Source organism: Acomys russatus, chromosome X, assembly GCF_903995435.1.
Source record: "Acomys russatus chromosome X, mAcoRus1.1, whole genome shotgun sequence".
In the NCBI taxonomy this organism is placed as follows: Eukaryota; Metazoa; Chordata; class Mammalia; order Rodentia; family Muridae; genus Acomys; species Acomys russatus.
In genome coordinates, this window is record NC_067169.1 from 10,539,205 (window position 1) to 10,560,050 (window position 20,846).

At 38.5% G+C, this 20,846-nt stretch overlaps 1 protein-coding gene across 6 annotated transcripts in view; it reads right to left on the reverse strand.

The window, feature by feature from the left end:
• Nucleotides 1-20,846, reverse strand: part of Kdm6a (lysine demethylase 6A) — a 115,284-nt gene that overhangs the window by 34,678 nt on the left and 59,760 nt on the right. For 2 of the 6 annotated variants that reach the window (XM_051140980.1, XM_051140978.1), the window contains exons 10-16: nucleotides 18,189-18,315; nucleotides 6,235-6,333; nucleotides 5,872-6,091; nucleotides 5,191-5,325; nucleotides 3,883-3,978; nucleotides 2,339-2,440; nucleotides 1,064-1,459 (exon numbers count right to left, since the gene is read on the reverse strand). In XM_051140980.1, the coding sequence (XP_050996937.1) occupies nucleotides 1,064-1,459; nucleotides 2,339-2,440; nucleotides 3,883-3,978; nucleotides 5,191-5,325; nucleotides 5,872-6,091; nucleotides 6,235-6,333; nucleotides 18,189-18,315 (1,175 nt within the window). Of the gene's footprint in view, nucleotides 1-1,063; nucleotides 1,460-2,338; nucleotides 2,441-3,882; nucleotides 3,979-4,560; nucleotides 4,717-5,190; nucleotides 5,326-5,871; nucleotides 6,092-6,234; nucleotides 6,334-18,188; nucleotides 18,316-20,846 lie in introns of all 6 variants that reach the window. The other 4 variants (XM_051140981.1, XM_051140979.1, XM_051140976.1 and 1 more) reach the window with 3 other exon arrangements.

Below are 20,846 nucleotides of genomic sequence, written 5' to 3' on the forward strand. Positions count from 1 at the left end.
GGTAATAGGCTACAACAAAGAAAGGGGGGGATGAAATATACACCACCATTTGTTGTACGGATTTTGCTTGGATCTACTAGTCTCCCCACCCCAGTCACCTCAAGTGATCAACCTCTAGATCACCTTACTGGATTGTGGCAGACTGAAGAAGATCAGTCTCCATAGCCTCATAGATTTGAATGTTTGGTACTGTATGAAAGGATTGTTGGGGTAGATTAGGTCTTGTTGAAGGAAGCCCATTCCAAGCTTAGAGTCTCTCTTCCTGTTGCCTGCAAATCTCTTCTCAGATACCATGTCTGTCTGTCTGCTGCCATGCTCCTGTCATAACAATAACGAACTAAACCTCTGAAACTGTAAGCAAGCCAATGAAATGCTGCCTTTTATAGAAACACAGCGGAGAGGGTGTCTCTTCACTGCCTAAGGCATGGATCCAATGACATTATCTGATATATACTTTAAGAAGCACTTCTTATAAGACAAGATAGAGTTCAAATTTTCTTTGATGCCCAATACCTCAAAACTCAATCTTTTATTCTAGTCTTGCTAGTTCTTCACTTTTCTGCCTGGCAAATTGCACAAAAAGACCCAGTGGTTCAAATTTGAATTCTTTTCCCAATCTTCTCTCATCCTTTTGTGATCTCCATTACTCTTCTAGCTTTTTAAGATAGCTTAAAATGGGACACTTCTGTCTCACACTCCATTTTGTCACTCAATTCTCTTCTCATACTCATGCTGTGTATACTCAGATGTTGACCACTATCTACTACTACAAAAATAGGCATTTTGCTTAGGAAGCCAGTATAAATTACAAGTGGATTTGGGGGAGGCGGGTAAGGGGAGGTGATGTTATTTTTTCCCCTTTCACTGACAAATTGCCCAGAATGTCTTCATCTGTGGAAATATTATCAAGGACAGAAAAATATACATGTATACTGAATTGAAGCATAGCAACAACATTGTAGAACTATAAATTCATATAAAAAGTTCCTCAAACACTTAAAATGGACAAACAAAATAAACACAAACTATTAGGAGCAGTCAAGCAATGCAGTTAGTCTGATACCTGAGTGGAGTTAGTTAGTTGGTTTTTCCACGGCTCCTCTGTGCTGCTGGTCAGGTTTGTGCGGTTATGAGGTAGAGTGGGTGCGTTTCGCTGCAGGTAAGGCACGTTTCCATTACTTCCACTTCCTGGTACATGATTATTGCCTATCAAAATAGTGTCTGTACTTCCCAGTGTTCTTGATGTGCTACAGGGGACATGGCCTGCAGAAAAGGGTCCATTGGCCAAAGCCTGCCTGGGACAGGCAGGGCGGACTCCAGGCTGAGAGACACTAGGCATTCTGGTCAGAGCAAGCTGTGGCTGCTGGCCAGAGACTGAGTTTGTAGGCAGTGATGAGTCAACTGTTGGCCCATTAGGAATTCCAGTAGGCCGTACCTGTGCAACTCCTGTTTGTCTCATCTGCAGGAACAAATGAAGAGCAAATAAATGCAATTCTGTGTGGTCCATGAGGGAGAGAAGCAACATGTAAAAATGAACAATCATGGGCTATGAGCTGATCTCAACATTTATTTCTCTACGTTAAAAACCACCAACTTCAAAAACAAGAAGCTATTTATATGCAAGCTGCCTAAAAAAAGCAAAAATATGTTTCATGTTTGGAAACATCTTATTAAAAATGACAAAAAAGAATGTAGCTGAAACTTATGGAAACTGGAATTCACAGTTCTCCAAAGAACATCAAATTTTTATTCTAAGATGGATCTGGTGGTGAATGCCTATAATTCCATTTATTTAGAAGGCCGAGGCAAAGGGATCTTAAGTTCAAGGTCAACCCAATCAACTTTGTGTGTATAAAGGAGGGAGTGAAGGAGAGAAGGAGACAAGGAGGGAGGGGAAAGGTGAGAGAGAAGAGAAATTATCACTTAGTGGTAATAGGCTCCTATAGCATGAACAAGGTTCAACCTTAAGCCCCCCTAAATAAATAAATAAATAAATAGATAGATAGATAGATAAATAAATAATAAAGAGACAATTTATAATGAGAGATTCTCTAAAGATGATGCATAAAAACCTTACCTAGGTTTAGTATAGAATTACTAAGTACTAAAGAACATATACAAAATATCAGCGAATAATAAAAATGTTTAAAATTAAATAATAGCTGTTCTTTCTGAGGGGGGGGGACCCAAACTCCATTCCCAGTATTTTAGGAAGCATAAATCACAAAATTCTACCAAATATAAGTAGAAATGAGTATGGGTGACTTCTATAATGATCTATAGTCAATAAAAATATACAAAATTCTATCAAATTTTAGAGGAAAAATGCTATACACACTTGGTGTTGCTGCATTAAGACAAACTGACTTTCCAGCTGTTCCAGCATTAGTTTCTGTGCCGGATTTAAATTATTTCGATTTGCTCGGAGCTGTTCCAAGTGCTGGGGGGGGGGAGGAGGGGGGAGGAAAAGAAGAATTAAAGACATATCTAGAACCAAGCTAACAAATTTGTTAAACATTTATCTGAATAATTATAAAAACTCAGAACCACTATCAGATTGAACACTGATTTCTGATCAAGAATAATCTAATTCAGCCTTAAAATCTTTTTAGTAGTTTAAGAAACCAAAGTAAGAACTAAGCATTCAGCTCAACATAGTTTATTATAATGCACTATTTGAGAGAGATGGGTCTGAAGCTCTAATACAGTAATTTCTAGTTTATGCACAAAGCTCTTCAAAATAAAGACATGATAAATATGCTCCAAAAAGCACTGATGAGAACAGGAAAAGTTTCAAGAATCTCTGTCTAAAACTAGTGATCAATTTTAGAAATTGTATGCTATCTATGTAAGAAATATGATCTATTCATGTAGCAAGTAGGTTGTTTATATATTGTCCTGAAAAGGTCTATAAAGAACATTAATAGCTTACAGTAGACTATACATATCTAAAGGAAGTATCTTTTAAGATTCCTTAGTGAATTCCTAAAATCATAGAAAAGCTAAACCTTTTAGTAAAATTTTAACTTTAATTTAATGCCTTTTCAGTGATAACACCACTACATACTATAGCCATATCTTGTGCAGCATTAGATGTGACAGTAGAACTAGCACAAATGCCTCTTCATTCACAACTTCAGGTAAGAGAATAATCCTTACCACAGATCTTAGCAACCTCAGCATATGATATTTTGTGTATTTTTTCTCTTATTAAAGAACTTTTTACCTGTTCATTTAGAAGAAGCACTGTATAGCTTCTCTTTGGCATACTGCAATTATTAGAGTCATTATTCTCATGGTTTGTGGTCATTATTAATGCAAGACTCATGATACTGAAACACTTGTTTTGATAAATGAGATGGCTAGCAAGTGATTAAGGGCCAATTAGCATATAACAGTCTGAACACATTGGACAATAAGATGATTGATATCCCTGGTGGGATAGAATGGGATTTCATTATGCTACTAGAATGTTACAATTTAAAAGTTATCATGGGTTTATTTTTCTGAAATTTTTTTCATTTAATATTTTTAGACCAAGAATGGCTGCACTTAAGTGAAATAACTTGTACATACACAACAACACACCTCTGCTAAGACAGGTAAGAAAGAAGTAATGCCAAAAAACTGTCAGCAGGGGTCAGTGAGATAAAGCAGAAGCTGAAAGAAGGCTTTATCCTAAATAATCTAGATTCATACTTTATGCATATAAAATAAAGTAGATACAAGTAGAGAACAAGATTGAATTATCTTCATTATTCTGGTGAATGTGTGATCATTTTTTATGTACTGAGTTTCTTGCCATTGAACTATAAGAATTAGTGAAAGTTCACAATCTCTATTTCTGCTTAATAAGTTTTCTTTAAAACATATCTTACATACCTGTAATTTCTGTGGTGTCAAACACCATGAATGAGTTTGTTGCTGTACTGGAGGATGTGGCACAGCATTGCCACCACTCCAATTATCAGAAGTATTCTGAGGAAAATTGATAAAAAGAAACATTAAAAAATATTTGGTTAAGGCAATAGAGTTAACATCAATTAATGATTAATGAAGGCCAAATGACTATGAATTGGAATATTAACTCACAAAAAGTTATTATTACATTCTTTAAAAATAATTAACATGCATATTAATCTTGATTGCTCATTTAAAAAAAAACCCCAACAACAACAAAAAAAACCCCACTGTTGATTCTGTAATAAGCCACCCCCAAAAGCCCACCCCTAAACAATGGCCCAAATGGCTAGCCTATATATCACACTGTCCACTAGATTCAGATTTAAATATATTTCAATGTTGGTAAAAAGTGATGATGAAAAGTGTGCTGATACCTTAACGGCAGGGAAATGGATAAAATGATTTGATGAATGCAAATTGATCCCTACTTTATTTAATATGATTCTAAGAGCTTGGGATGGGAAAACTCAAACCTTTTACTCTTCTGATGTCCACAGATTTAAAGTAAAGGACAGGAAATGTTCAAACTGCACAGTTAGAGGGCAATTGGAGCCTCTTTTTTTTGACTGGGATTTTCTATTTCTCTAGGACATATACCTTTGTTGGACTAGATGTTCTTTTCCTCTTGGCAGGACTGGACAGGTCATCTACTTGGCTAGGAGGAATCATGTGTAGTGGCAAGGACTGCTGTGAAATTGGTGTTTGACTGAGGCCTAATACAGGTTCAGTATTTGGATGATGAGGTTTACATGCCTAAGAATCACAGAAGGAAGACAAAAATAGGGTGCTATATATTCTTACTTCATTCCTTCAAAGTATAAGACTTACAAGCTGCATACTTTTCAAAGTTATGTGGACATCTCTGATTGCAATTATTGAAAATCAAAAAAAAAAAAAAAAAAAAAAAATCAATGAATCATCACCAATGGAGGAATGTGTACCTTCCTTTGAAAATCTTCTTTAAAAAACTAAGTAAACCACTGCAGCATTATTTTAAGCAATGTTAAAAAATAATGAAAATGCACAAAGGTTCTAAGTTGGTACCCCCAAATTTTTTCCCATGTCAGAGGGAATTTTATTTTTATCTAGATTCCCTTAGCACTTAAATGAAAAGGCTATGATTCATTAATAAAAGCCTTCTATGCTTACTTAAAATAAGCTTGACTACTACAGATTGAAAAGAACCCTTAAAGCTGGGCACCTGCAGAACATAACCCAACTTCTCACCTGCTGTGCTGTGTTCATGGCACCCTGCCTGGAGGTAAGCTCTGCGGGGATTGGTAGGCTCCATGCCTCCTCAATACTAGGAAGTAATTTAGTTTTATTCTGTAGACTACCTTGTGGAAGGTTACACAACTGAGCCTAGGAAAAATTATGTAAAAAGCAAATTTAACACAAGCCTACTTGAGTAAGAGCAAGTCCACTAAATCTTCCTAAAGGCTATAGCTAATTGTTTTTAAAAGAAAATAGATTCTAAATTTGGGGCTTTAGAAAGATACTAAGTATAAAGAGGGTAACCAGAATATAAACCTTTGTGATAATCAAAACATAGCTGGCTGTTTAAGGGTTTTCATTAGCTGTCTTCTCATGAAACTTCAAACAAGAGTGAAAGACAGTGTTTGTGTTCTTTTCTTTAAAATGCTATGACAACTTAAAAATGTAGACAATACACTGAAAAAACTTATGCAAATTAATATGCATCAATGTGCAAAAAAGCATTTTAAAAAATATTGCTTATCTCACTTAAAATGAAAAGTAAAATATTATAAGCTATGGTATGTTTACAAAATATGGAAACAGATTATAGACATCCAAAGACAACTAGACAAATTTTCCAGCCACCCTATTCCTGCCTGAGTGTTCTAAGGAAATATGTGGTTTTAAAAAATTGATATTTAAATTGCTTACCTGTAAATACTTAATTCGTGCTGCAAGTGCAGAGGTATTACTACAATTTTTGCTTCTAGTTGCATTTAAATAGCATTTAATAGCATCCTGAGGCTGGTTGCAGGATTCATATAGAGTGCCCAGATCCATCCAGGCTGCAGCATGGCCATGGTCCAATTGTACAGCACAAATATAGGCCTGTAAAGCATCCATAGGCTGATTTTGCTGTTGATAGAGCACACTAAAAGAAGAAATTAAGAAAAACAAAAGTAAGTCAACTAAGAATTGGTTAGTTTCATAGGCATGATTTTTATTATAAAGTCTATTATATGTGATACAGACATCTTTGTATACGAGTATCGTTAATTTTAGACAAAGTCTTACCCTATTGAACACCATGTATCTGCACTTGCTTCTGACTTATCAATAGACTGCCTGTAAGATATAAAGGCATCCTGAACTTTCCCAATACTTGAATAGCACCTAAGAGGGAGAGAGAAAGGTAAGAAAATTCCATCAATACCTAAACAAATTACATTTATTTACCTAAAAAAGGGTTATGTAGCAAAGCAATTTTTAAATGTATGTTAATATATCTATGTTCATGTGTGTATATACACAAGGAAATTATAATATACATGATAACTAGCAATTCAAACTGTACTACAGTCTTTCTTAGAAGTGCTAAAGTAGACTGCATTGATAAACTATTAATAAGCATAGACCATATCACTTCAATTTTATAATACTGAAAGCTGAACATAGCTCTTTCATGCTCTGCTTTTATATCCTGACCTCTAGTTTTTTATAGTCAGAATAGAGTTCAAAAAACTGAAACCGGAGGGGAGGATCCAAGATGGCGGCGAGCAGTGTGGACCGCGTTTGGAGGCTCCAGTGAACAATTCAGGGAATTGCACAGATTTCTGAGCCAGGAACACCGAGGTCCGAAAATCACGGCAGCGGGAGTGCTCCACGGTTCGGAGGGACCAGGGTGCGGAGGACCTGCGTGCCCCTGCACACGGGAGGAGCGTGGTTTTTCTCTGATCGGAGCGGCAGCGGTAGAGGCGGCAGCACCAGCGGCACCAGCAGCGGCGGCTGAGGTTTGCAGCTCATAGCCTTCCGGTGGAGGCGATTGGTGTGGTGGCTGGTGGGAATTGCTGCGGTAGAGGGGACTCGGGGCAGGATTTGGGTCGCGTGGAGCCTTTGGACCCAGATTGGACTCGGCGGACAGTTCGGCCCCAGAGTCCCGGGTATTGGCCCGGCCCAGCAAACAATTCTGCCTGAGGCACTAACTCAGCGTGGCCATAGCTCCCCTGCTGTGGCGCAGGCTTAGTTGAGCTTGCTGCTCCACACTAGGCACTACCTCAGCTCAGCGGCAGCTCCCCTGCGGTGACACAGTCTGGGCGGAGCACTTGGGTTCACCACAGGCGCTAACTCAGAGCAGCCGCAGTTCTCTTGCTGTGGCGCAGGCTTGGTGATGTGCTCGGTTCCATCCTAGGCACCACCTCAGCTCAGCGGCAGCTCCCCTGCGGGGACACAGTCCGGGCGGAGCACTTGTTCCACCACTGGCGCTAACTCAGAGCAGCCACAGTTCTCCTGCTGTGGCGCAGGCTTGGTGACGTGCTCGGTTCCATCCTAGGCACCACCTCAGCTCAGCGGCAGCTCCCCTGCGGGGACACAGTCTGGGCGGAGCACTTGTCCCACCACTGGCGCTAACTCAGAGCAGCCGCAGTTCTCCTGCTGTGGCGCAGGCTTGGTGACGTGCTCGGTTCCATCCTAGGCACCACCTCAGCTCAGCGGCAGCTCCCCTGCGGGGACACAGTCTGGGCGGAGCACTTGTCCCACCACTGGCGCTAACTCAGAGCAGCCGCAGTTCTCCTGCTGTGGCGCAGGCTTGGTGACGTGCTCGGTTCCATCCTAGGCACCACCTCAGCTCAGCGGCAGCTCCCCTGCGGGGACACAGTCTGGGCAGAGCACTTGTCCCACCACTGGCGCTAACTCAGAGCAGCCGCAGTTCTCCTGCTGTGGCGCAGGCTTGGTGACGTGCTCGGTTCCATCCTAGGCACCACCTCAGCTCAGCGGCAGCTCCCCTGCGGGGACACAGTCCGGGCGGAGCACTTGTTCCACCACTGGCGCTAACTCAGAGCAGCCGCAGTTCTCCTGCTGTGGCACAGGCTGGACAGAGCTCTCGGTTCCACCAGCTCTAAGACTCTGGTTGGACACAGTGTACAGTTTGAATCCAGAATTCCTGGCTGAGATTGGTGGTCAGTTCGGGCCCTGAGTCAATAACTGACCACAGCACGCACTTTGGGCCAAAAGGCCCTAGTGGAGCTTGGTGCGTAGTCCCAGCCCAAAAATTCTGGCTGGGCCCTGTGTGCATTTTGGGCCCAAAATCCCTAGCTGAGCTTGGCAGACGGTTCTGGCCCTGAGAATCTAGCTGAGTTCTGCCCGTGGTTCGGTCCCAGTGCTCCTGGCTGGACTTGGCAGGGAACACAGAAGGCTGTGGATACCTTGGCCTGACCCAACGCTCATTCAGAGACCCAGAACAATTGCAGGATCCACAGCAGAGAGGGACTGAGGATCACTGGCTGTGAGAGACCAGAACAACAGGGCTAACCTCCTAACATCCACACCAGTGAAGCTTTGAGCTCGCAGCCTAGGGAAATCGTAAGAAAACAAGTGAATCTATCATCAGACACCCTCCATTCAACTCTGGAAGCTACCCAACAAAAACAAAGACGGCAAGATGTCTAAAGGACAACGAAAAAGCATACGCAAAAAACCCCAAAACAACATGGCGTCTCCAGTTTCCAGCTATCCCAAAGAAAACCACCCAGAGAACTCAAATACAACGGAAATACAAGAAAATGACCTCAAATCCTTAGTAATGAGGATGATAATGGAGGAAACAAATAAAATTCGTAATCAAATGCAGGAAGACGCAGACAAACAGGTGAGAGACATAAAAGAAGCACATAGAGTGGAACTGGAAAAATTGCAGGAAAATGCAAACAACCAGATGAAAGAAATAGCTAAAACGGTTCAAGCTCTGAAGACCTATAAAGAGGCAATGGAAGAAACTCAGGAATATACAAAAAATCAGATGAAAGAAATCAAAAAATCAGTTCAAGATCTGAAAATGAAAATGGATTCAATGATAAACACACAGACAGAAGAAAAACGAGAACGTGAGACCTCAGAGAAGAAGGCGAGCAACACAGAGGTGAGCTTTTCTAACAGAATCCAAGAGATGGAAGAACGAATCTCAGGGCTAGAAGATACAATCACAGATACTGAATCAACCATTAAAGAAAATGCCAAATCTGGAAAACTCCTGACACAAAACATCCAAGAAATTAAGGACACCATGAAAAGAAGAAATCTGAGGATAATAGGCATTGAAGAAAGAGAAGACATCAGACTCCAGGGCCCAGAAACTATTCTCAACAAAATCATAGAAGAAAATTTCCCCAATCTAAAGAAAGAGATGCCTATAAACATACAAGAGGCCTACAGAACACCAAATAGAATTGACCAGAAAAGAAAAACTGCCCGCCACATAATAATCAAAACACAAAACATGCAGAACAAAGAAAAAATATTAAAAGCTGCAAGGGAAAAGGGCCAAATAACATTTAATGGTAAACCTATCAGAATTACACCTGACTTCTCAGCAGAGACCATAAAAGCCAGAAGGTCCTGGACAGAGATCCTGCAAACCCTAAGAGAACACAGATGCCAGGCCAGACTACTTTACCCAGCAAAATTATCAATAACCATTGATGGAGAAAACAAAATATTCCATGACAAAAACAAATTCAAACAGTACCTATCCACAAACCCAGCTTTACAGAAGGTACTAGAAGGAAAACTCCATCCCAAAGGGTCAAGCTACAACCAAAACTACCCAGGAAATAGATAACTATCCCATGGCAAAAACACAACTACACAAACGCTCGACTGGAAACAACATCAAAATTAAGACTCTTAACAGTCACTGGTCATTAATATCTCTCAACATCAATGGCCTCAATTCTCCAATAAAAAGACACAGACTAACCGAATGGGTACATAAACAAGACCCAACATTCTTCTGCATCCAAGAAACACATCTCACCCATAATGAAAGGCATTACCTCAGGGTAAAAGGTTGGAAAAAAATATTCCAAGCAAATGGTCACAAGAAGCAAGCAGGTGTAGCCATTTTAGTATCGAACAAAATAGACTTTCAACCAAAATTAATCAAAAATGATGAGGAAGGACACTTCATACTCATCAAAGGTAAAGTCAACCAAGATGACATCACAATTCTGAACATCTATGCTCCCAATACAAGGGCACCCACATATGTAAAAGATCTCCTAAAAAAGCTTAAACCACACATCGATCCCCACACAATAATAGTGGGAGACTTCAACACCCCACTCTCACTGAAGGATAAGTCATTGAAACAGAAACTAAGCCGAGAAATAACATCATTAACCAATGCCATGGGTCAAATGGATCTAACAGATATCTATAGAACCTTTCACCCAAACAAGAAAGAATACACCTTCTTCTCTGCACCCCATGGAACCTTCTCCAAAATTGATCACATCGTAGGTCACAAAGCAAGCCTCAACAGATACAAGAGGATTGAAATAATACCTTGTATCCTATCAGATCACCATGCTCTTAGGCTGCAATTCAACAACAACAGAAATAACAAAAAGCCTACACGTTTGTGGAAACTAAACAACTCTCTGCTAAATGACACCTGGGTCAGGGAAGAAATAAAGAAAGAAATCAAGGAGTTTCTGAAATTCAATGAAAATGAAGAAACAACATACCCAAATTTGTGGGATACATTGAAAGCAGTGCTAAGAGGAAAATTCATAGCACTAAGTGCCTTTAAAAAGAAATTGGAAACATCGCACATAAGCATCTTAACAACACAACTGGAAGCCCTAGAAAAAAAAGAAGCAGAAACACCCAAGAGGAGTAGACGCCTGGAAATTATCAAACTCAGGGCTGAAATTAACAAATTAGAAACTAAGAAAACAGTCCAAAGAATCAACAAAACCAAAAGCTGGTTCTTTGAGAAAATCAACAAGATAGACAGACCATTAGCCAAACTAACTAAAAGGCAGAGAGACAGTATTGAAATGAACAAAATCAGAAATGAAAAGGGAGACATAACAACAGACACTGAAGAAATTCAAAGAATCATAAGATCCTACTTTGAAGGCATATACGCCACAAAATTTGAAAATCTAAGGGAAATGGACGATTTTCTTGATCAAGTTCACTTGCCAAAGTTGAGTGAAGAACAGATAAACAAGTTAAATAGTCCCATTTCCCCGACAGAAATAGAAGCAATCATCGATGGTCTCCCAACCAAAAAAAGCCCAGGGCCAGATGGTTTCAGTGCAGAATTCTACCAGACCTTTAAGGGCGAGCTAATACCGATACTCTTCAAGCTACTCCAAAAGATAGAAATGGATGGAAAATTACCAAATTCATTCTATGAGGCCATAGTCTCATTGATACCTAAACCTCACAAAGACTCAACAAAGAAAGAGAATTTCAGACCAATTTCTCTTATGAACATAGATGCAAAAATACTAAATAAAATACTTGCAAAACGAATACAGGAGCACATCAAAGATATCATTCATCATGACCAAGTAGGCTTCATTCCAGGCATGCAGGGATGGTTTAATATACGGAAATCCATCAATGTAATCCATCATATAAACAAACTGAAAATAAAAAACCACATGATTATCTCCTTGGATGCAGAGAAAGCATTTGATAAAATTCAACACCCATTCATGTTTAAAGTTTTAGAGAGATCGGGGATACAAGGCACTTTCCTCAACATAATAAAGGCTATATACAGCAAGCCAATAGCCAAAATCAAAGTAAATGGTGAGATACTCAAGGAAATTCCTCTCAAATCGGGAACAAGGCAAGGCTGCCCACTCTCTCCATATCTCTTCAATATAGTACTCGAAGTTCTAGCCAGAGCAATAAGACAACAAAAGGAGATCAAGGGGATCCAAATGGGAAAGGAGGAAGTCAAATTATCCCTCTTTGCAGATGATATGATAGTGTACATAAGTGACCCTCAAAACTCCACCAGAGAACTCCTAAAGCTGATAAACACCTTCAGCAAATTGGCTGGATATAAAATTAACTCAAAAAAGTCTGTAGCCTTCCTATACACAAATGACAAGCTTGCAGAGGAAGAAATTAGGAAAACCACACCCTTCACATTAGCCACAAGCAATATAAAATATCTAGGAGTTACCCTAACTAAGCAAGTGAAGGACTTGTATGAAAAAAATTTCAAAACTCTGAAGAAAGAGATTGAAGATGACCTGAGAAGATGGCGTGATCTTCCTTGCTCATGGATCGGGAGAATTAACATAGTAAAAATGGCCATCCTACCAAAAGCAATCTACAGATTCAATGCAATCCCTATCAAAATAACTACACAATTTTTTAAAGACATTGAAAGTTCAATTCTGAACTTCATATGGAAAAACAAAAAACCCAGAATAGCTAAAACAATCTTGTACAATAAAAGATGCTCCGGAGGAATCTCCATACCTGATCTCAAACTGTACTATAAAGCAATAGTACTTAAAACAGCATGGTACTGGCACAGCAACAGGCTGGTTGATCAGTGGAATCGAATCGAAGACCCAGATATGAATCCACACACATATGGTCACTTGATTTTTGACAAAGAAGCCAAATCCATTCAATGGAAAAAGGATAGCATCTTCAACAAATGGTGCTGGTCTAACTGGAGGTCTATGTGTAAAAAAATGAAACTGGACCCATATTTGTCACCTTGCACAAAACTCAAATCCAAGTGGATTAAAGACCTCAACATAAAACCAGAGACACTAACTCACTTAGAAGAAAAAGTGGGAAAGAGCCTGGAACATATTGGCACAGGAGACAACTTCCTGAACAGAACACCAACGGCCCAGGCCTTAATGTCAACCATTAATAAATGGGACCTCATGAGGCTGAGAAGCTTCTGTAAGGCAGGAGACACTGTCAAGAGAACAAAGCGACAGCCTACAGACTGGGAAAAAATCTTCACCAACCCTACATCTGACAAAGGTCTAATATCCAAAATATATAAAGAACTCAAGAAATTAAACACCACCAAACCGAATAACCCAATTGAGAAATGGGGCTTGGAACTAAACAGAGAATTCTCAACAGAGGAGTATCAAATGGCTGAGAAACACTTAAAGAAATGCTCAACCTCCTTAGTCATCAGGGAAATGCAAATCAAAACAACTCTGAGATTCCATCTTACACCCATCAGAATGGCTAAGATCAAAAATTCAAGCGACACCACATGCTGGCGAGGATGTGGGGAGAGAGGAACACTTCTTCATTGCTGGTGGGAATGCAAACTAGTACAGCCACTTTGGAAATCTATCTGGTGCTATCTCAGAAAAATGGGAATAGGGCTTCCTCAAGACCCAGCTATTCCACTCCTTGGAATATACCCAGAAGATGCTCCAGCACACAACAAGAAAATTTGCTCAACCATGTTCATAGCAGCCTTATTCATAATAGCCAGAACATGGAAACAGCCTAAGTGTCCCTCAGTAGAAGAGTGGCTAAAGAAACTGTGGTACATATACACTATGGAATACTACTCAGCTATTAAAAACAAGGAATTCCCGAAATTTGTGGATAAATGGATTGAGCTAGAAATGATCATAATGAGTGAGTTAACCCAGAAGCAGAAAGAATCAAATGGTATATACCCACTTATATCTGCATACTAGCCCAAGGGGCATGTCCCACGAAAGCCTTCACTTACCAGGAAACTGGGACAGAGGGGAAGGCATCCTATTGGGACTCTAAATGAGAGACGCATGGGAGAACAGCAAAATAAAAGGATCCAGAGGGTCCTAGAAATCTACAAGTAGAACAATATGATAGGCAGATTTGGGCCCAGGGGTCCCGCTCAAACTAAGGCACCAGCCAAGGACAATACAGGAGGTAAACTTTAAACCCCTTCCCAGATCTAGCCAATGGTCAGAATATTCTCCACAGTTGAGTGGAGAGTGTGATACGACTTTCTCACATACTCTGGTGCCTCACATTTGACCATGTCCCCTGGAGGGGGAGACCTGGTGGCACTCAGAGGAAGGACAGCAAGTAGCCAAGAAGAGACTTGATACCCTATGAGAATATATAGGGGGACGTAATCCCCCTCAGGAACAGTCATAGGGGAGGGGAATAATGGGAAAATGGGGGGGGAGGAATGGGAGGATACAAGGGATGGGATAAACATTGAGATGTAACAAGAATAAATTAACAAAAAAAAAAATAAAAAATAAAAAAAAAAAAAAAAAAAAAAAAAAACTGAAACCACATGAATTTCTCTTTCAAATGATGAAAAAAGGCAAATGTTCTTTAATTTATAAAAGATGCTAATGTAATGGTTAGTCTCTAAGTATTATAAATTAGTATACAGTATTTCATAAATATAGTATACAGTATTTCATGACTAGCAAAGACAGCAATATAAGAACCAGGTTTTAAGCCAGACGTGGTGGCGCACGCCTTTAATCCCAGCACTCGGGAGGCAGAGGCAGGTGGATCGCTGTGAGTTCGAGGCCAGCGTGGTCTACAAAGTGAGTCCAGCATGGCCAAGGCTACACAGAGAAACCCTGTCTCGAAAAACCAAAAAAAAAAAAAAAAAAAAAAGAACCAGGTTTCAATGCCTGCCATTTTCTTAATGAGGATATATATACATAGCTGATGTACAAACATCACTGAACTTTCAAAGGCCGAAATTTCTATGTTTGGTGCTAAAGAAAAAAGAAAACAAAACTCTAGACCCTGTCTTGAAGGAGCTTACAATTTATTTTTCTTTTGTCGTTCCTACTTCCTCTAAACCAGGATCTTGCTCTGAGGCCCTGGCTGGCCTAGAACTGACTGGGGTCTACCTGCCTTTGCCTCCTAAGTGTTGGAACTAGAGTGTTCCACCACAGCTAAGAAGTTTACAATGTAGATGAGGACTGAAGGCATGGTAAATATCACAGTGTTGTATGAAATGCCTAAGGGACAGCGTTAGAAAAGATTATAATACACTCATAATTAGGAAAAGGTAAAGTGAGAGTGAAGAATGTGAATATTTACAGACAGAATATTATTTAGAGTAGCAATTCCTAACTGCAAGCAGGTAAAAGATAGAAAACAAAAGCTTTTCAATAAAATATTGTCTTATCATTTGCTTATGTTGGGAGAACACTGGTTGAGAGTAATCAACAAAAGAAAACGTAAATCTGAAAATCTGTATTTGTTCAAGGATTGTACATATCCCTATAGTTATTATTTGAAAATTTACTGATTTACATACTCTACAAGGGTATTGACTCAGACACAGAAGATGAGAGGCAATATTTCAAATATATTTGAACAACATGAAGAAAACCTAATGTATTTGTTTTAAAAATACACATATGCATACACATGTACATGTACACATGAACACACACACACACATTTTCAGACAACCACCCCCTAAAACATCAAAATCTGTTTCCCTAACAATGCGATCATGACAAAAAGCACTTTTTAAGATTCTGCCAACAATGTACAGTGTAGATTAAAAGTAAAGTTACATACAGAAAAGAGGATGGTTGTATTCACTGGTTTGGAATAGGCCATCAAAGCTGAGATGTAAGGAATGGAAGCAGACATAGCAAAAGAAGGGAGAAAAACAAAAACAAAAAATATGAGTGGCAAAGACTCCATGATTCAGAGTAAATAAAGGGAGAAGCCAGAAGTGTAGCTCAGAAACAGGAGCAAAGTATTTACCTAGGATACATTAGACTAGGACTCCTTCCCCAAAAAAGGGGAATATGGTTGGCAAAAGGAAATATGGTTGATTTGGAGCATATGATGGATAAAAGACGAGGCTATTTAGATGGAAAACATAGGTGAAAACATCAAAATTTAAAACAGCTCTGTAAGAATCTACCTTTGAAATTTATCTATATGAAGAGAAGTTGTAAGAACACAGGACATCTATTAGAGAAGGATTTTTTTTAAAGGCCTGAGAAATTATACAGATTAGAAAGCATCAAAATTTTACTGACTAAACAGGCAAGTTTCACACAGTACCTGCAAAATGTCATATGGAACAAGATTTTGTAACAAGAGGCCAGGACAAATTGGAACCAAAGCAAAAGGACAAAGATAGGAAAACAAACTTTAAAATATTATATATTCATAACCATTTCTCATATTAAAAGCATTAACATTAAGATGGGTGGAGGTAGTGCATGCCTTTAATCCCAGCACTCTGGAGGCAGAAGCAAGCAAATCTCTGAGTCTGAGGCAGGCCTAGTCTACAGAGCATTCCAGGATAGCCTGGACTATAAGGAGAAACCCTGTCTAAAAAAGCAACTAAACAAACCCAACAAACCAAAAAAGCAAAACATTAAATGGTAGTGACTATGAGAAAGCATCAAAAAGAAAAAAGAAGTTTAAAACCTAGAATATTGTGACAGAAGAAAAATAATTACTGTCTAAAATGATCATCTTGAACCATAAAGCAAGTTAGATTTTAATTAACTATCCCTTGTATATCTGCAAAAGTTTAGTACATCTCAATGGTCCAGAATATACAATCAGTTGACTAAAGAAAGAAAAGAAAATTATGGAATACTGTTCACTGAAGCTGAAAATTACTGCATTTTAAAACAGTAATTCTAGATACGGTTCATTATAAACTAATTTAATAAAACTAGAATTCAAGGGAATTAACAAAACTGAAGCTTTGAAGCAGATCACCTATTTTGCAGCCAAGTAGTTATTTATTATAAAAGGCTGGGAGAACTGTACATTGGAAGATTTTTTTACTTTATTATTTTGGCTTTTTGAGAAATGGTTTCTATGTGTAGCTTTGGCTGTCTTGGACTCTCTTTGTAAATCAGGCTGGCCTTGAACTCAGAGATCCACCTGCCTCTGCCTCTCTGGAAGATTCTTTTTTATTTTTCAGCAGAATCCCTAATCTACACCAATGAGGTAGCAGTAGCACTCTATAGCAGTTTCCCTTGTTCCTCAATTTAATGCAACCCCGTTACAAAAGACACCACATATTGGAATCAATAAAACATGGGAGATTCTAAGCTGGAAGGTGCTATTCATACTACCAGAGGAGAAAAGTAATTATCACTCTCATTCAGCTGTAAACCCTGCAAGCAAGAATATAACTTGTTGTAACAGTGGCACAAACATACTGAGAATAACCAACCACTTTCTGACTGCATTTAAGGCCCTCTGTACAACATGAAACTCACACCCAGCACCATTACTGGGGCTAAGAACCTGTGACAAGATAGGCTGTAGGTCCTACGAAAAAGAACATATTGGTATTACTCTGCTAAATGGAGACAACATTAAACTGATTTTTAATGATTTATTGTTATACCCATAGATTACTACTTCACCACTCAACCTTCATCAGAGAAGCTTCTATTTCCAGTAGATGGTGATTAACAGAGACCCACAAGTGAAGATGCCCAGTCCTAAACAGGGCTTTATTCAAGGCTCAACAATCACTGTGGGTAGGTGTCTGTGAAGAGTGTAAAGGGGGCAGAGTTGGTGGATGAATGGCTAAGTAGGGAATGGGGAGGATGGGTCTGATAGGAGTTGGGGGAAGGGAGAATATAATCAAAACACCCTGTAGGAAATTCTCAAAGTAAAAATGAGGGCTCAAAAGTGATATATATGTATCATCCCCAATCCATAAAAGATAAATGAGCCCTTATTTAAATTTGAGTCTTATGGTACCTAGTACCCTGATTTTTCCACTATACTATGAAAGGCAAAATGGATTAGGAACAATCTATTGAAAACATAAACACAGAATATATCTCAAATAACCCTGAACAAAATTCTGAAAGTTGATGTCTCTTTCCAGCCAATTCAACAATAATGTACTTGTGTTAAAAATATATATAGACCTGAGGTCTACTACTCATCAAAATTTATAAATGAGGAAAGGCACAAAAGTAGTTCACTGAAAAAAGTAATATTTAATAGGGCCTTTTAAAAAGGCTAGCAGCAGTTCAAGTTAAATGAAAATCTAAAACAAAAATATATCCTCTTAAGACAGGGTTATGTTATGAGAAAACTACTGTAAAAGTTTTATCATTTGCCTTTTAGGAATCTTTATTATAATCTATTAAAAAGAGAAAATACACTGTTCAATGTATAAATTTAAACTAATACTTGAAGTTATAATTAAAATCTCCTAGATATAACTGTCAACAAAAAAATATAATTATCTGGTTAAGTCTCACCTTCCAAGGAAATACCAGGACTGGCCAGAATTTGGATCTGCTTCCAAGGATTTCTGGAGATATTGAATAGCATAACTTTCCTTGGTGGCTTTATCTCCCAGGAGATCCACTGTGTGATGCATCCAACCTTCAAAATATCAACACACACTATATAATAGTTCTATTTTTAAGAATACAAAGCAGAAAGTTAACAATCTTTTTCATTAATGTATTGTTGATCTACTGTAGAATACACATTCTAATATTTTAGAACTGCTAATTCATGCTATAAGAAAGTTTTTCTCATAGGGTATCAGTCTCTTCTTGGTAGCCTGATATCCTTCCTCTGAGTGCCATCAGGTCTCCCCCTCCAGGGGACGTGGTCAAATATGGGGCACCAGAGTTCATGTGAAAGTCAGTCCCCACTCTCCACTCACATATACAGGGGAGGAAGTCCCCCTCAGTCACAGTCATAGGGGAGGGGAGTAAGGGGAAAATGGGAGGGAGGGAGGAATGGGAGGATACAAGGGAGGGGATAACCATTGAGATGTAATATGAATAAATTAATAAAATTTAAAAAAAAAAAAAAAGAAAGAAAGAAAGTTTTCCTCATAGGAATAGGTGTGTAGGTATCCTCTGATCACCACAGGTCTGTCATGGTACCTGTGTGCCTGCAAAGTGCATGATGTTTCCCACCATCAATAAAAAAATTCTTTTTTTTTTTTTTTTTTAAGTGAGATCTAAAGAAATGGCTTCTAACAGGAGCTGGTCCAGAAACAGAAAAACAATTTGCTACGAAGTAAACATAATTACCAAAAATTATAAGTTTACTTTTATATTCTGAAATTTAACAAATCATTGTCAGAAGTCAGGTGATTTATGACTCAGACACAATAATACCACAATAATCCAACCCATTTCTTAAATATATTATATTATATTAATACATATTAGATAGATCAATATAGAAAGAATATACATATCTTATGTATACATATAAATAATATCAAAAGTAACACACTTGTTTCTTCCTACTTAAAAATCAAAAGCCTTTTCACTATACTAGCAATGTGTTTAAATTTAACGATAACTCACTAAAAATACGTATTTTGATACTTTTATGATGCTTAAAATTGCAGACAATTCAAGTAAATTTTTAATAGCCAAAATTAAAATATAAAACAAATGTTTCATATGAAGGTATGGTGGTTTCAAAGAGATGACTCCTTGATGATGAATCCTTGATCATCAGTTTGTGACACTAAATTTGGGTAGGATTAGAAAGTGCATCACAAGGGTGGGCTTTGAGGTTCCAAAAGCTCCCTGCCATGATTCTCAGTTAATGCTCTGTCTGACCTCCCGTCCCCACCACCTTTCTGGCTCATTTATGGATCAAGATGTGTGCTTTCATCTGTTCCTGCCAACATGACTGCCTGTTGCCATGTTTCTTTGACATGACATGATACATTCTTATCCTTCTAGAGCCATAAGCCAAAAATAAATCCTTTCTATAAGCTGCCTTGGTCATAGTGTTTTATTACCAACAATAGATGAATAACCAATACAGCAGGCAATGTGTTCATTATGTATATATAGTCAAATCACAATATATCTACATTTAATTGACTTCAAAATTATATACATTAACATTACTATTATAAAAATACACATATACAATGCTAGTTTTCCCAGACGCAAACAAAATTAAAGGGATAATTCCAATACAAATTACAGAAAAGAAATAACCCAATAATTAAGTTAACAAAATTAAATATTAAAGGCCTTTTTTGCTGTTTACTTCAAGACAGTGACATGTGGAACACTGCTGGATAAGATTGAAGTCTGACATCTCCAGATAACTGCTCGCTTTGTCTGTAATGGTGGACTCCCTTTTCTCAGCGGAGTCCTCACTCCACCTGATCTGGTAACCACAGATCTTGTGAGGAATGTCACATAGCCTTCAGGGAAAATCACAGAACTGACCCTTTTCTGATAAGAAGCTTGTTCAGGAAGCACAGGAAATTCTTGGAAGTATTCCACCCTATGCTGAAGAGATCCCAGCCTCCAGCAAATGACCTCTAATCCTACCTAGAAGATATTCCCTCACCCATAGGATAATTAAGTACAATGTTTTCCTTCTTGTGATAGGTTACTGACTGTAAATGTGGTACCATACCATTACAGGTACGCTTAGTCCTAGCAAATCAGATACATTCACCATCAAACCCCTCCCTACTGCCCAAGGCTTATAAATCCCTGATTCACAGGTAAAGGTTGGCTTGCTTTCTTATTCTACCATGGCCATCTGGAGCTAGTGACACAAAACCCTCAATGGTTATATATCCTAATATTTAACATTAAAATAGGATTACATGCTTATAAAAACTATAGAGTGCTAGAGTTTGTGTAATTTTAAGATAAATATCTGAGTGATTGATACTGATGAAATTGTGAAAGCTCATAAACCACTGAAATGACAGTAGGCAGAACACCTAATATCACTGAGCATAAATTATATATGAAATGTAGCACAAAGGAATTTCTCATGCCTTCTCACCCAATGGTTAAATAATAGGGAGAATTTTCAGAATTTAAAAGGCTCATATATATCCAAGAATTATACTATAAAGATTATAAGATGGGAAATGCTTAGCAGAGGGTTCAGATTAACTTTTACCA